General features: G+C 50.5%; 1 protein-coding gene across 5 annotated transcripts in view; it reads right to left on the bottom strand.

Moving 5' to 3' along the window:
* Window positions 1-15,038, bottom strand: part of MLPH (melanophilin) — a 59,302-nt gene extending 44,264 nt beyond the window's left edge. Inside the window, exons 1-3 of one of the 5 annotated variants that reach the window (XM_037741760.1) lie at window positions 14,436-15,038; window positions 14,376-14,395; window positions 8,337-8,470 (exon numbers count right to left, since the gene is read on the bottom strand). In XM_037741760.1, the coding sequence (XP_037597688.1) occupies window positions 8,337-8,446 (110 nt within the window). In that variant the 5' untranslated portion in view covers window positions 8,447-8,470; window positions 14,376-14,395; window positions 14,436-15,038. Of the gene's footprint in view, window positions 1-8,336; window positions 8,493-14,375; window positions 14,396-14,435 lie in introns of those variants that run through there. The other 4 variants (XM_037741761.1, XM_017537745.2, XM_017537748.2 and 1 more) reach the window with 4 other exon arrangements.
* Between the last annotated feature and the right edge of the window lie 1,885 nt (window positions 15,039-16,923).

Raw genomic sequence — 16,923 nt, 5'->3', positions numbered from 1 at the left:
TTTAATACTAAGGAATTAGAGTTAATTATTTTATTTTGTTTTTATTTTTATTTATTCTGAGATGGAGTCTCACTCTGTTGCCCAGGCGGGAGTGCAGTGACATGATCTCAGCTCACTCCAACCTCTGCCTTCTGGGCTCAGGAGATGCTTGTGCCTCAGCCTCTTGAGTAGCTGGGATTACAGGTACCTGCCACCACGCCTGGCTAATTTTTTGTACTTTTTTTTTTTTTTTTTTTAAGTAGAGACGGAGGGGGGGTTTTACTATGTTGGCCAGGTGGGTCTCGAACTCCTGACCTCAGGTAATCCACCCTCCTTGGCCCCCCAAAGTGCTGGGATTACAGGAATGAGCCACTGTGCTCAGTCTAGAGTGAATTATTTTAGATGTAATATATGTTTATGGGGGAAAAGGAGGTGAGAGGAACAATAATATGAGACAATACACAGCCAGCTAACACTCCCTGCAGACAGACCCGCCAATGCTAAAAGTTAACATTTCCCAGATATTCATCATAGCTGGGCAACCTGCCTCAGTTTCTCACCTGTGAATGGAGACAGTAATAGTAACCACACCCCAGAGTTGTCTGAGGGTTAAATGAGACAACAGAGATGACGTTGAACGAGGTCATCATCCCATGTGAACCCAGAGAGCTGTGGAGCCATCCCACGTTCAGCAGGGTGCAAGTCGCTGGTGACAGGGCAACCAACGCGACAGAGCCCTCGTGCGGCTTAGATGCCCGCAGGGATAAGATGCTAACAAGGAAATGACTCACTGGGCATTGGAGAAGCACTAAGGAGGAAATGCAGGTGGGAGTGAGGTCCTATGGTGAGCAGGAGTGAGGAGGGTGAATTTCATCATAAACACAATGGAAGCTCTGTGGGGGTTATGAGCTGGGGCATGGCCTGATCCACATTTTTTTTTTTTAAATTTTGAGACAGGGTCTTGCTCCATTGCTCAGGCTGTGGCCTGAGTAGTGCCATGGCACGATCTCAGCTCACTGTAACCTCTGCCTCCAAGGTTCAAGTGATTCTCCTGCCTCAGCTTCCCGAGTAGCTGGGACTACAGGCAGGTGCCACCAGGCCTGGCTAAGTCTTTTGCAGTTTTAGTAGAGATGGGGTTTCACCGTGTTACCCAGGATGGTTTTGATCTCCTGACCTCGTGATCCACCCACCTTGGTCCCCCAAAGTGCTGGGATTATGGGCTTGAGCCACCTCGCCCAACCCTGATCCACATTTTTAAGGGGCGAGTCCGGGGGCCCTGGGGAGAATGGACCACAAGACAGTAAGAGTGGAGGGAGAGAAGGGTGAGTGTTGGTCGGAGGTGGATTCCCGTGGTGTCCACAGCAAGACAGTGTGGCCTGACCTGAGGCCAGCCATGAGGGTGGTGAGTTGAAGCTGTATTGGGCACGTATTTTGATGCCTGAGCCATGGGGCTGGCTGAGTGTGGGATGTGGGTTGAGAGGGAAGGAGCAGAGACAGCCATGAGTCCTGAGAACTTAACTTTGGCAACCAGCCTGCGTCCAATATGGGGAAGCGGTGCTTGGAGGTGGAGGAGAAATTACAACTGCTGTTTTGGACATGCTGGGACAGAGGTGCCAGTGGGAAACTCTGGCTGCAGTGTCGTGCAGGCTTTGTCTACAAAAGCCAGAGTTTGGAGGACTGGCCTCTGATGCGGGTGTAGATTTGGGACTCATTGTTTAGATGGGTTGTCACACCACTGCAGTAGCCCCTAGCTGCAGGTACAGAACATTTCCATCACTGCAGAACGTTCCGTCAGGCAGAGCTGCTCTAGAAGTCATTTAAAACCTTGGGGCTGGACAGGGTCACTGGAGAAGTGACACAGAGCAGAGAGGAGAGTTGATGGCAGGACCCTGGACCCTGCAATAGGGAATATTTAAGGAGTCCAAGAAGTTCCAGCAAAGGAGACACAGAAGGGGCTAGACTTTAACACATGACACAGAGAGCCACATCCAGAAAGGGCTCAATGGGTGCTGAGCTTCTGCTACTATTATTAGATTTTTTGATGTACTTTTTAAAAAGCAAAATGGGATTAAGTATGATGGCTCACATCTGTAATCCCAGAACTTTGGGAGGTTGAAATGGGAGGATCACTTGAGCCTAGGAGTTCAAGACAAGCTTGGGCAACATAGAGAGACCCCATCTCTACAAAAAATTAAAAAATTAGCTGGGTGTAGTGGGGCACGCCTGTAGTCCCAGCTACTTGGGAGACTGAGGTGGGAGGATTGCTTGAGTCCGGGAGGTCGAGGCTGCAGTGAGCCGTGACTGCGCCACTGCACTCCAGCCTGGGCAACAGAGCAAGCCCTGTCTCAAAAAAAGGAAAAAAAGTAAAATGGGATAAATTCACATTTTCACAACTTGCTTTTTCTACTGGACAATGTCTTGTGAACTATTCATGCTAATTTATTTCTACAGCATTATTTGTATTTGGTGCTGAGCATCCCATTGTTAAATCATTGTTAAATTTGGTATTTAAGCAAAGCCTGAAGATTTGGACATTAGGGTCTTTCTAGTTCTTCTCTCCTGTAACCCTTGTCTGATTCTCTCCTTATGCTGACTTTCAGCCAGAGGAGCTGCTGAGCACACTTTTAAGACTTTTGCTGCCTTATTCCAAATTGGCCTCTGCAAAGGTCTGATACGGTGTACCAACGTGTGGCCATCAAAAACCTGCAGTGTAACTAATGAGATTGAAGAGCTAAATTTTATTTAATTATAATTTTATTATAATTAATTTAAATAGCCACAAGTGTCTAGTAGCTTCTGTCATGGACAGTACGGCCTTAGGTCTATTTACATGATGATTTAACTGGGCTGTATTTTTTTTTCTTTATCTTCATGAGTGTGAGGTGTTAGGGCGAGGCTAGTGAACACTCTTTCCGGTATGAAGCAGTTTAAATCACAGAGGATTTATTTGTTCTTTGACCATTTGAAAGATGCATCCATGAAAGCGATGGACTCAAACCCTCTAGGAAGAGCTGTCGTTGGCAATTTATTCCAGTAACAGGCCAGGAGGAAAAAGAAGAGGCTTCAAACTAACCACAGAGAAAAGTCAGGAGAGCGTGGGGAAAGGAACGCCCAGGACAGACAGAGGGCTGGGCGGAGGGCAGAGTCGGGAGGGACGGAGGCTGAGGAGGGGCTGCTGACGGGGCAGCCCCGGGGCAGGGTGCGGGTGTCAAGTCAAATCTATCCTAAAACTTCCGTCTGACGCCAATGGTACTAACATCCAAATTTTGTACATCTTCAAGTTTCTGATTCTGTGGCACACAGCACTGTGTCCTCGTGGGAGGCAGGAACAACCCTCCCACTCTATGTAAACAGCCCATTCCCAAATCCATGCCTGCCTAGGCTGGATCAAGACATGCTGGCTTCCCCTTCCTTCTCACTGGTCCCTCCTAAGGGCCAGCAAGGAGATCCTGGTCGGGGTGTGCATTGCTGAATGTCTACAGCATGGCCTGGAGGGAGGGGCAGGAGCTTCCACAGCCTGGGGACAGTACGCTGGTCTCGGGGTCTCTGGGTCACATGCCCGCCTTCCTCCAGTATATCAGGGATCTGGGCCAGCTCTTTTGTCCCTGCTTTGACAGAGGAGAAATCCTGATGTCCTGATGCTGCGGGAAAAGGCACAGGTCACCTCCAGACCCTGGCCAGTGTCCTTCAACGTGGATTGAGGCTCACATCTGGGGAGAAATACTGAGCTGGAATCCAGCTGACACAATCCACTAATGTAAGATATGTTAAAAGACATACATTTTCTTAGGTTTGATTGCTTTTACATTGGTGCATTTAGTGAATCGGCTCTTAAGCAAATCAACCCCCTGGGAAACTTGTTTCTGGGGCACTGGCCTTGCGTCTGCATGCTGTGTTCACCTGACGCAGAGTCGGGCTAGTGAAGCTCTTTCCAAGCAGCGACCAGGTGCGTTTCCTGGTTTTACAATTCCCCCACCCCTGCTAATTCTCTCCTCTCTCCCATCAGTGACCTTGGGTTTCCCCCGCTGGGCTGCCTACGAGCACCCCTCTCACAGGGTGTGAGATACACTGGAAACTGCTGGGTGGTTCCCAAATTGCTACATTTGTTACCGCCACACACTAAGTGGTCCCTTGAGCACCAGTTTCTTCATCCAGCCTGTTGCTGATTCAGATATTTAAGACTCAGCGGTCGGGAGCAGACATGAGGTCCCGGAGGATGTCACCCAGAGAGACGCTGCAGAGAACGGGGCCCTGTGGCAGGGGCACGCAGATGATGGTTCATGCTGATACTGGTGAGCCACACAGATGAACGATGATGAGAGATGGGGAAGAAGGAGGTTCGTTATTGTAAAAATTATCATCCGTGTCATCATGGATTTCTGGTAATTTCGCCAGCTCCTTGCAGAACCAATTTTGGTGCCAAGAACCAGAGCCTTTATTCCACGCCTGTTTCCACTGTGGCCTTGCTGAGCGTCAACATCACGCGGTTTGAGCAGAACACTCAGCGAGTGTGTTCTAACCCTGCAGTGCTCACGGCACCTGCACGGGACATGTGCCCACCTGCCAGAGCCCTGCCACTCCCCGGGGCTCAGGTGGCACCTGTGAGAAGGTGTCTCCCAGGTAGGGGCAGCTCTACTTTTAGTGGCATATTTAACCAATAGGGCAGTCAACAAAAGACAAGCGCAAATGAAACGAGAAACTCAAAAACCTCTTGACGACCTCTGCCCCCACACTGTTTACATCGGGATCCCCAATCCCCCAGCTGCAGCCCAGCATGGGTCCCTGGCCTGTGAGGAGCCCGACCATGTGGCAGGAGGTGAGCCATGGGTAAGACAGCATTCCCGCCTGAGCGCCGCCTCCCACCAGGTCAACGGCAGCATTAGATTCTCATAGAACGCCTACAGTTTCTATTGTGAACTGTGCCTGCCAGGGATCTAATCTGTGTGCTCCTTATGAGAATGAGGTGGAAAAGTTTCATCCCAAAACCATCCCCACCACTGCCCCCCCCACCCATCTGTGGAAAAATTGTCTTCTATGAAACTGGTCCCTGGTGCCAAAAAGGTTGGGTACCACTGATCTACATGATTTTTTGCCTTTCAAATGTATCACCCGCTGAAATGTATTCTCATAGTGAGAGCCATCATAGCAATGCAATTTGGGCTTCGGTATTCCTGACCTAACACCACCTTGAAACAGGCTTTCCACAGCACTGCCTCTCTGCACACTGACATTTTCAACATGGTACTCTACGTTCATGTGGCCCCTTCCCGTAGGAAGGCATTTGGGCATCTAATAAGCCCAGCCCCTGATCACATAGTAGGCCACGAAGACATAGCAGAGTGGGCCAATTACACGCCCCCACCACCGGCTCACATTCTGAGCAAATGGCCTCAGGCACACAATGAGCCATGTGACCCTGGCTGTAACCAACTGGCCATCAGTGACCCACCAGGTGGGGTCATCAGAACCCATGTTCTTACAAAAGACGTCCTTTCCTAAGAGTCCTGAGAGGTGATCGAGGTGTGTCCCTTCTTTGCAATGTGAAATTATGAGAAGAAAATGAGATAAGGAAAGACGGTTGTCAGAAGTGGGTGAATCACAGACAGGAAACGCAGGGGAGTTTCTGCTAAACCCGCTTCAGAGGAGCCTGGACTGGAGCGGGGCTGAGCACTCAACAGTCCCTGAAAGACAGTGCCTGCCTGGGACCCTCAGGCTCCACTGGCTCCCTCCCTCTGCTTCTTGGAAAACATGGCTCCCCCTGCCTTCCCATTTCTCTGCATCATCTATACATAGGCCATGAGAAGTTACAAGCTGCCGTTTAAAATAAGGGCTGACGATAGCCAAGGCTGCCCTGGAGACGAGGCAGGATCCACCTGGGAAGGACCCGCTCGGGAAGAAGGGTCTATTAATGAGAACAGGGTTCTGCCCTTGGCACAGCCTGAATGCCAAGGCTGAGGCAGGGATTGCTGCTCTGGTTTAAACAGAGAGAGAACATTTGCGTTTACATAGAGAGAATGGGAAAGAGAGGGTGAGGGAAATCAGAACGTGGAAATGGGGGATCTGAGACTGCAGAGAGGAGGGTGAGGACAGGGCCCATGAGACTGCATTTTCCTGCCAGTGGAGGGGACAGGGTGGCAGCCCTGGGGTCAGCTGTGTGCCAGTCAGCAGCCCCTGCTCAGGCTTTGAGAAGTTGGTTGCAGCCAACTGTGGGCACCAGTCTGGTACTGGCTCTACCAGAGCCAGCAGGATGTGCCCTCTCCAAAGGCCAGTGGTGAAACCTGGGCTATAATGGAATCCAGGGGTGATTGGTGGTCCAGTGCCGAGGGAGAGTGGGGGATCACACGGTGGGGCGGCTCTGACCCATCCTCTCTCCACCAACACGGGTGCCCCTGCTCCATGTGGGGCCGAATTGCTCTTGCTTCACCTAGTGCTTTGCCATGGACCCTGTTCAGTGTGGGGACCCAAAGCCCCCCACATCTGCAGCTCCTTCTGTCTCCTTTCTTAGTGCTTTGTCTCCTCAATATGCTGGAGCTGAAGTCCCCCGGGGCTGGTCTCTATCCAAATTCTCTTCCAGTGTGGTCTCCTGCAGCCCTGAAGCTTTAAATGTTGGGGTCAGCTGAACAATACTGCCACTCCAAGACATTCATGTCCTAGTCCTAGTAACCTGTGAAAATGTCACCTCACGTAGCAAAAGGGACTTTGCCGATAGAATGATATTAAGGATCCTGAGAAGGGGAGAGGGTCCTGGATGATGTGGGAAGTCCCTAAATGTAACCACATTTCTCCTCACAGGGACAGAGGAAGGCAGGAGAGTCAGACACAGGGACATGACCATGGAGGCGTAGGCGAGAGAGGGTGAGGGTGAGAGGCAGACAGAGGGAGAGGGAGACATTGTTAGACACTGTGCTGATGGCCTTGGACGTGGAGGGTGGAGGAGGGGCCAGGAGCCAAGGAATCCAGGAAGCCTCTAGAGCCTGGAAAAGGCCAAGAGATGGGTCCTCCCTCGAGCCTCCAGCTGGAATGTAGCTCTGAGGACACCTTGACTTTAGGACCTCTGACCTGCAGAATCTGTGCTAAAGCTGTAGGGTACAAGTCCCGTATACAGCAGCCCTAGAAACGAATACAAATACCATTGATCTGGTTTCACCATATGAAACTTCACCGTTATGAAGCAACTCCTCTGAGCTCTGGGCTAGTGTGTGTCCAATGTCCGTTGGACACAGCTGCGTGATGTCACTTCAACATGCCTGAAACATTTCCCCCAAACTTCTCCATCTGTGCCCTCTCCAGCAGAGCTGACCTCATCTCTGTCCTTCAAGTTGCTCAGGCCACAGCCTTAAAGTTGCCCTTGATCCATCCCACCCTGGATACCCCACATCTGATCTCTCGACAAGCTTGCTGGCCCTGCCTGTAAAGTACATCTGGCCACGTCACAGAGCCCACCACCATGAAACACAAACCAGGACTTGCTGTTGCTCTGCTCAAAGGCCTGTGGTGACTCAGAGAAAGGCTGAGGCCCTGTAAAGCTCTATAGGACCCCCGTGACCTGCACCAAATCCCATGTCCCCCATCCGTTACGTCTCCAACCGACTCTCTTCCTGGCCCCCTCATTCACTCCACTCCAGCCTCGCCAGCCTGTGTTCTCCCTGGGGCATGCCAGGCTCTCTCCTGCTGTTTTCAGAGGGGTCCTCTGCCCTCTGCCCTCCATCCTCCACCCGGAGCATCCTCTCAGCTTTTGCTTGGCTACTTTCCTCATATGCCTCCTTCTCACAGGCTGACCCAATCCACTAAAGACATGAAGAAAGGATAAGGGGGCCCAGATGATAGATGGGGGAGGAAGGTGTGCAGTGGAGGGAGGAATGAACAAGGACAACTGGGTTTTAGCCCAGTCACTGGGCAGAGTGGTACAAAACGGTGCTGGGGTCAGCCATGGTGAGGATGGGATGCTGCCTGGCACTGATGAAAGGAAAGGTGGAAGGGTGGTCTCTGTCCTAAAGTCTTGATTCCAACATCTGGGTGTTTCAGAACTGAGTGGAGACTTTCCCCATGTATCACCTTTTGCTACGTTCTTCAAAGATGTGGCTAAGCATGACCTAGCTTAGGAGACATCACCATGGAAACTGGGTCAAGTTGAAATAAAACTATTCAGAGAACAACTGAATGTCCATTTGGCAAGTCAGATCCCCTCATTGAGAAAACCAAGGCCAGAAAGAAGAACCCTGTCCCAGACCCGGCTTTCTGTCCACCAGTCTTCACCCTGCATGTGGCTGTCTACCCACCCAGAGAGCACTCAGATGATGGCCCTGGGGGGGATATCAGGGAACCCGGGCTCTGTGGGCTTAGCATGGCACACTCACTCTAGTCTTTCCTCTTCTTTCCTTCGGAGGTCAAAGTCTCGTTGAACAACTTCCAAGACATGCTGGGCCTCTTCATCAGTAAGCTTGGAAAGATCCAGTTTCTTCCCCATTTCTGCTTCTTGTCGGGGTCACACCTGGAACGTCACAGGATCACAAGTGGTCAGTCCTGGAAGCCTACCGACGTCAACCAAGTCACAAAGTAAGAGACACCACAGAATGCCACCGATTTCTCAGGACATCTGTCTCTACTTGGGTTAAGTGGATTTCTAAACAGGCAAATGCTTGTCTGGAAACTTGTGTAGTGTAATGAATTTAAGTGAATCTATGCAAAATTCCCACATTCGGATTTTAAAAGGGATCTACTTCCCACTCTCCTGAACAAACTCAGCACGGGTCCCTCATTCTCTTTCCATTGTGGGATAAATATCAGTGATCTCCTCATCTAGGGGCAGGGATTCTCTCCCCAACCTAGGGTTGAGCTTTGCAATGGGAAACCCCAGGAGAGAAATGCTCCATCCCTGAGGCTTCTCACTTTAAGTTTCTTGGGAGAGGGAATAGCACAGAAAAGAGGAAATGTCACAGCAAAGTCATAGTCAGCTCAGAATCTTCTGTGAATCTCCCAGATCTCCTAGAACGATGGTGCAGGCTCCATGTGGAGAGGGATGTCTGGATGACTGACCCACTAGGTGGAAAAGCTGGGAGACTACACAGCACCTGGAAGATTTTACCAACCTCTGGGTGTGCGGAGCTGTTTAGGTTTGCCACGCTGGGGGAGGTGTGGCTCCAGTGGGAGGTCATATGAGCCTGATGCCTGTGAGGGGGATGTGCTTGTGCTGGAAATATCCACATAATTTCCATGGGGAGGCAAAAGTGGTGCAACTTGGGAGAACAAGACGTCTGGGCAGGATGAACAGCAGGTGCTGAGCTTTATTTACTCAAGAGAGGTCAGCTATGGGGCTACCCAGCAGGGATTCTCAAGCCTGGTGTGTATTAGAATCATCTAACACTACTGGTGGCCAGGCTTCACCCTCAGCAAATCTAGTTGAATTTTTTTTTTTTTTTACTTAAAAAAAAATTTTTAGAGACGAGTTCTCATTGTGTGTCCCAGGCTGGTCTTGAACCCCTGGGCTCAAGCAATCCTTCTGTCTCAGCCTCTCAAAAAGCTGGGATTCCAGGTGGGAGCCACAGTGCCTGGCCAAGAGTCTGGTGTGACTCAGCTGCTCAGCAGAGCAGCAGCCCCACCCAATGCACTGTGCCATGCTGTGTTTGCAGGTAACCTGATGACCAAGAAGTCAAACTTCAGATGATCTTATGCCCTTTTTGAAGTTCATCAGACCTGATCCCAATCAATGTCCAAAGGACAGAGGAAGAAAAATCCTCTGTCAAAAGCCAAGATAAGTGGAACCTTAGAATCTTGCTTGCTACTCAAAATGTGGCTTGTGGACCAGAAGCATCCCCTGGGAATTTGTTAAAAGGGCAGACTCTCAGGCCCCACTCCAGACCTACTCATTCAGAATTTGCCTTTTAACAAGAACCCCAGGCAGCTCAGGTGCATGTTAGAGTTGGCCCATGCTGCTCTCCAGACCCCTCTGAGTAGCAAAGCTCTAGGGGAGACTCATTCACTTGGGTGGTGGGTGAGTAAAAGAAGACCTTGGCCTTTACATCCTGTTGGGTGGGTAATGGGTGTGAGGCAGGGTAGTGATGCAGTGGTGGTGGCTGAGTAGAGAATGACAGATCCTCTTGCTGGTTTTTCATATGGCAATAACATACAGACCTCACAGCTCATGCTGATGGACATTACTGCTGGGTATGAAATTGGAGCACAATTGTACCAGGGAGAACCTCACCACCAATGCATGCACACTGGACACTGCAAAACTGTGCACACTCCCCACAGAGGATTTCCCTGACCATCCTCTGGTTTCTACTCCTTCACCTGTCCCCATCTCTTTAATGTTTCTTTATACCCCTTAACAGTTGGTGATGTCCCATTAGTTATTGTTAAGTTCCACCAGAATAGTACTTCTGTCTGTTCCCAGCACACGGCAGGTGCTTTTCAGTGCTTGCAGCTCCCTCGTATGCAGCAGGCTTTGACAGGGAAGCCCTCAGCCCTCGGATGCTGCAGCTACAGACAGACCAGCTTTGCTCTGGTCACTGAGGCTTTGGGGAACATTTTGTTTGTGTGACTAGGAGTTCTGTTGTGAGTAACTGAAAGTTTAAAAATTACCATGTAATTTTAACAAGTTTTGAGGACTTGAACCTATTTTCTTAAGAACATCAGAGAAGGGGTCCAACCTGTGTGCTTTCAGGGGGAAGTCTTAAAACCATCAAAAAGACTCAATTTTGCTTCTGAATTCTGAAAAGCATCTCTTATCAGTGCTGCTGACCATATGTTTATCATAAAAATACTAACAAAACTCCCCTTGTGCTGGAGATGTACTTCAATTTTGTTGCACAAGAGATTAATTATGAAAAGTGACATTTTCTGGGCAGATACCATTTAAAATGAAAATGTCCACAGAGCTCTCATGGAAGTCAACCAAAGTAGTCCCTGGCTTATGCCATAGAAATGGAGAAGGATAATTTGTTGAATTTTTTGCAACCATTCCTCAGCATTTCCACCCTTAAACATAAAGATGAGTGTTTGCGACAGGAAGAGATTGCCCCAGTGCCTTGGGACAAACAAACCCTGCTCTTTTACAGTTGGATTTAGGTCTGGTCAGGAAACCCTTACTACAGAATTAATTTTTGATGCTCCCATAGAGCACACACTTTCTGGTTTCTAAAGAATTGGAACATAAAGTTATTATGTGATATATGACTCTGCATGACTGAAGTTCATTCATTTTTATTTTTCAGGAGTTCTGAAAAACTGGGATGCTAAGAGCATTCATTGATGTTCTATTTTCAGAACGGATGGACAGTGTGACCATCAGCTGAAGCAGTATCATTCCCTCTCTCCTCCTCAAGTAGAAGCCAAAATTCTAGGCTTCAGTTTGATAAACTTAAATCATGATGTATGAGGAAGAAAAGCAAAACAAAAGGAAAAATCTGCTTTTGTCAATCTTGCAAGCTTTACCTTTTTAGACCATAGTCTGTGACCAGTAAATGGATGGATAAAAAGGTCACAGCACATCAGAACCGATGTCCTAGAGGCTGCCTGGATATCTGTTTCTTCTCCATTTTGCCCCCTTTCAAATCTTGGTTTTGTTTCTTTTTTTCTTTTTCTTTTTTTTCTTTTTTTTTTTGAGATAAGGTCCCACTCTGTCACTCAGGCTGGAGTGCAGTAGTGCAATCACGGCTCACTGCAGCCTCGACTTCCACGGGCTCAGGAAGGTGGGGGCAGAGAATGTGCTAGGCCCATGAGGGGTGCAGGGCTGCTCTGCGCCTGCCCTGGCTGGGTGGGGTGGGGGGGCTCCCAGAGTGCATGTGCTGGGGGAGGGCAGATGCCACCCTGCTCTATCTGCCTCTTGTTCCACTTCTGTGTAGATAACACCTACTCACGAGGTTCCTGAACAAAACACTTCCACTTAGCATCTGTTCCACTGCTCAGATTCAATCATATTTTAAACATTAGAGACAGTCCACCTTCCCCAATGGTTTAATAGCCATAGTGGGGCAGTGGGAGGGGACAAAGGGGTTAACAGACAGGGAGGGGAGAGAGGAGCTGATTTTGTAAGACGGGCATCCCTGGCCCAGACTGCTGAATTCCAGTGGTGTATCATCTTTATCCATTAAAGAGTTGAATTCATGTTTTGGCCAAATTGAAGGGAAATCAGGGTGGGGTGGCGTTCCTCCTGGATGAAGACTTGGCTTAACTAGCTCCTGGGCTGGCTGCTTCGGGAGCCTTGGAACAATGGTGATTGTGGGTGGTCACTCGCCTGGGTAAACAGAAACTGGCAAGCTAACAACAGCAGGAATGCTCTCTGACTCAGAGCCGAGGTGTGTCGTATGGTGCTATTCTTGCTGATAAGGGGGGTGGTGGCAGAGATGACAACTGCGGTCCTTCTGTCTTAATCCTTAGTGGCTGTTTCCCAAATGCTGCCGTCGAGGTTGGCCTGTGTGGTTATTTCCATAGGCAGGACCTGATACCTGTCAGTAGGCACTGACCCCTAGCCCTTATCAGTGGCTAAATGGGCACATTTCCAGCCAGAAGGGCCACTCCCTTCCCTACAGGTAAACCAGGCACATCTGTGCTGTAGCCACAAGGCTCGGGAGTGGCTCCAGCAGCAACAGCACTGGGAGAGAGTTCTGCCCCTTAACCACCTGCTCACCAATCTGCCATCCCTCTGTTCTCCCAGCTCTCTGGGGAGTTGTTGGTAAACCTCATTTATAAATGGACGTGAGTTTTGCATTTGCACCTAAAGCCTCAGTGCTAGTCTCTACAGCAAGGATGGGTCCCAGGTGAGGCTGAGAAGGAGGATGGGGCTGAGAGGTGAGAGCTGGGTTCCATTCCAGTTCAGGCACAGCCGCCCAGCCTCCTGGGACAGCTGCCCCTCCTCTCAGCATCTTAGTTTCCCCATCTGTTCCATGAACAATGGCTGAGCTCCAGGACCTCTCTGGCCCTCTCCAGCCCTGGATGATGCCAGGATGTTGAAATTAAGAGGAGTGATGGCATGGGGGCAGTGGGGAGGAGGAGTGGGGAAAGCTGTTCCTCCAGAGGTTGCTTCTGAAAAGAACAAGACAGTTGGCCCTAGAAGGCTGCCCCAACTACTGAGACTGGGTTTCACTTGAGCCATTGAAAGGCACCAAATTCACTTTTCCCATTAGCCCACAGGGTTCCCACTAGCCCACCCCCATCCTCCACTGGGCACACATTCAGCTGGTTTTAATTTTTCCGAGTCACTCATGCCATACTCAGCAAGACCCACTACCTCCCCGTGTCTGATCTTGGCACCATCGCATGTTCTCTAAATGTGTCTTCAATCAGTCCCAGTCCTGTGAGGCACCTGCTGCTGTTCTCTGGGTCTGAGTGAGGGCCGGGGGCACAGTGACTGCTGCTTAGATACTAAGCACCTGGGCAGGGAGGGGGCTGGGCTCAGGAACACTGAGGCCTTGGTGAGGTCAGCTGAGTCCCACCAATGAGCAGGTGGAGGGATGGGTTTCTTAGCACAGATGCAGGCCAGCTGAACCCGAGGTGCCAATGTCACTGCTCAGCAGCGTGGTCTGCATGTCCAGGAGCCTTTCCTGAGACTTCACAGCCACCAGCAATGCTGTCCTGTGCACCTATTGGGGGCCTTGCTCTCCTCTCAACTGTCATCACTCCCTCAGAAGGAAATATGTGAACAAGATACCAATCACACCATCTACTAAAAAAGGACCTGTAAAGGCCCCAACCCAAGTGAGGTGGAGTTTTCAGTGCCAGTTAGTGTCAGTAGGACGCAGTGTATAAGCCCGTGGAATCTTTGCGGATTTAGAAGTGAGATTCTGTTCCTGTGGGGACTTCGGGCCAGTGGGGATGAAGCCCACAGGTGCGCACAGCTCAGAGACCCTTCCCACATCTGCCTGGTGGGCCCACGGAGACTGTCCGCAAACAAAAGCTGATTCCAACGAAACAGGCTTTTAGACGCCAAGAGGAAGCCGGGTGCCTCCTCCCATGCCAAGATCATATGGCCTTTTCCTCACCCCAAGACCAGCTCCTGGGCGGGGAGGACGCCTTTCCCCGCTGGGGCCAGCCCGAGTATCCATGGCGTCAGCTGCCTTGGCCCAGCCTGCATGGCAGACCCGCAGTGAAGGCTGTGGAGCTTCTGATTAAACCAACCGTTTTGCCCAAGATGGGGTTTCCCCGCCACCCCATTCCCACCCGTCCCCGCAGCCAGACCAGACTGCTCAAAGAATCCAGGTGAAGCCCGGGGACTAAGGCTGCGTGGCTGGGAACGCGCTCTCCTCACCAGCCTGCACCAGGGCCTGGAGGTTGGCGGCTGGGGGGCGTTTTCATACCAGTGGCGCTACAAGGGACACCGCGCACCCCCCAAAGCCTAAGCCCCCAGTCCTGGGCGCCACCCTGGCCCCGCTGTTCCCCCTTCCTGGTGCACTCACCGGACCCTCTCCGGGGGACGCTCAGTCCCTGGTCCAGCACCTGGGAGAGAAAGGAGGGCGACGAAGCAGGGCGGCGTCAGGTCGGGGCGCCTGGGCAAGGTTGGATGATGGCGCCAAGCAGCGCGCGGGGAGCAGGGCGGCTGGCTCGCGCCAGGCTCTCCCGGGCAGGCAGGCAGGCAGCTGGCCAGGTCCCGGAGCCTCCCCCCCCAACCACATGGGCTGCGGCCCGCCCAGCTCCGGGAGCACAGACCCGTCGGACTCCCGGCAGGGCGGAGGGCGGGGCGGACACCTGGGGCGCCGGCGCTGGAGGCGCCCCTGCCAGGGACAGCCCTGGATACTCGTCCCCAAGCCAGTCTGGGGAGAAAGACGGCGGCGGGGAGGGGAAGGTTGACCACACAGCTGCGATTCGTTTGAGTTGCGGCGACTTTGCGGGTGACTCGGCGCCGCGGTACTGCCCTGGGCCGGGTAGGATCCGCTTGCTGAGCGAGCAGCACGGTGTCGAAATTTCTAATTCCGCAGGGAGAGCGCTATTTACTTCGGCTTTGTAGATGGGGAAACTGAGGCTCAGAAACGCGCCCTACCAAAGCCACCGACCAGTAAGTGGCAACGCCAACTAGTAAGTGGGACTCTAAGCCCAGGGCTTTCTGGTGCAGACGGCGTGCCCCTCACCGCTTGGATTCTGCCAGGAGGGCCCCGCAGCCGTGGGCAGCCCCGCGCGGGGAGCAGACCGAGGCCCTGCCTGTCAAGAAAAGCCAAGCTCCGCGGGCAGATGGGGCAGGCGTGGAAACCAGGACGCGCGGCGCGGCGGTTCCAGGACCTAGGACGCGCTGCGGGGAACGCCTGGGAGCTCCGCGCCGCCGCGCTCTCCTCCTGGACTCCAGGGCCAGCCTCTGGGTGCTCAGGGGCGCCGCAAACTCAGCGAGTCCCAAGGCGAGAGTGTCTCCAGTCCGCCCGGCCAGCTTGTCCTTCTGAATTCCCACGGACATTAGAGAATTGCCCTCCTTCATCCTCCAGGACCGTGCGCTTCCCAACATTCTCTCCCTTCCCTTCCCTCTCACGTCATTTAAAAACCTACATTCTCTGCTCCAGGAACTGCTTTTGCAATTCAGTTTTTGTATCTGCAAAAGCAGGATAGGAAAATAAATAAAGCTATTAGGTGAACAAATATTGCTATCACCATTTAACGGAAGAGGAGACTAAACCTTAGAGGATTGTTGTGATGTTACATTAGATTATTTGTAAGCAGCTTTCAAAAGGCTGCAAAAGAACAGAAAAGAATGTCGTTGCCTGCTGAGGCCAGGGGAACACTGGAGGTGAATCGGGGTGTTTCAGGTCCCTGGGCTTCCTTGGGACAGGCGCTCTCACCAAATACCAGCAATTAGCGAGTGTGGACCCTGGAATGGGATGAAGCTTACACTGAAGCCGGCATTTCCACATCCCATACGATCCAGTGCTAACGTTTTTCATCACTGTACCTCCTTACCATAAACCTGACTATGTTGCTTGTAAGATTAATAAATCCCTTAAGAGTTGATGTGGGGACTTAAGTTTCTTAAGGGCAGAAGTTTTTAAAAAAGTGTTTAATACTTTAGGGCTTATTTATTTGAACCAGTGGTTTAAAAAATATACAACTGACACATGGTGATATATGATATATAGTAAAGAATGTAAGGAATATAAAATGAAAAGCCAAATTCTATCCTTTTCCACTATCGACATCCATGACCTGAAAGCAATCATTATTAATGGAGTTTTGTGTATTCTTTCTGAAGTAAGTGTGTGTGCGTGTGTGGTTGAGCATGTGGGCTCAAACCAATTGCAAGAGTCACAATTCCAGCTAGGAGTGTGGCCCACAAGCTGTGTCATCTTGGACCTGCTACCCGATCTTCTCCCATCTCTTTTCTCTCTTCTCCTTAATGGGAATAGTAATGGGAGTTACACAATTAGGGTGTTGTGAATCAATATCCCTGAAGCTTAAGTGAGACCTACCATGTGGCGAGTGCTTGGTAAATATTAATTACTATTCCCGTTGATCCACTTCATCCTTTTTAGTGGTTGCAGAGTATCCACTGGGTAAGTTACCATAATTAGTCAGTAGTCTTCTATGATGGACAGTTAATTTCTGATATTTTGCTATTTAAATGATTCTGCCATAAATACTATTCTAGATAATTCTTAATATTGACACCTATCATACATAGGATGACACATAAATATTGTTCATACGCATTGATATATCTGTAGACTAAAAGCCTATAGATTTGGATTTTCTGAGTCAAAAGATGTACACAATTTTAAGAGAAAATTCTAAAATCATAAACATTTTAAATGATTAAACAATCTCAAAATTACAGAAAGTTTCAAGTTTGACACAAAGAACCTCCCGTTCCCTAGCCGTTTGTGCTGAAGTTGCTGACATGAGTGTTTAGTGTATTTCATACAAACAAGGACAGCTGTCTATTAAACCGCAATCCAACCACCAACATCTGTAAATGATGCATTGCTATCATCTAATCATCAGAATCCTTTCAAATGTTGCCAGTTGTCT

The sequence above is a fragment of the Cebus imitator genome, unplaced genomic scaffold, assembly GCF_001604975.1.
Source record: "Cebus imitator isolate Cc_AM_T3 unplaced genomic scaffold, Cebus_imitator-1.0 Scaffold106, whole genome shotgun sequence".
In the NCBI taxonomy this organism is placed as follows: domain Eukaryota; kingdom Metazoa; phylum Chordata; class Mammalia; order Primates; family Cebidae; genus Cebus; species Cebus imitator.
The sequence above is the reverse complement of the archived record's forward strand: the minus strand, read 5'-3'. Positions and strand labels throughout refer to the sequence as shown.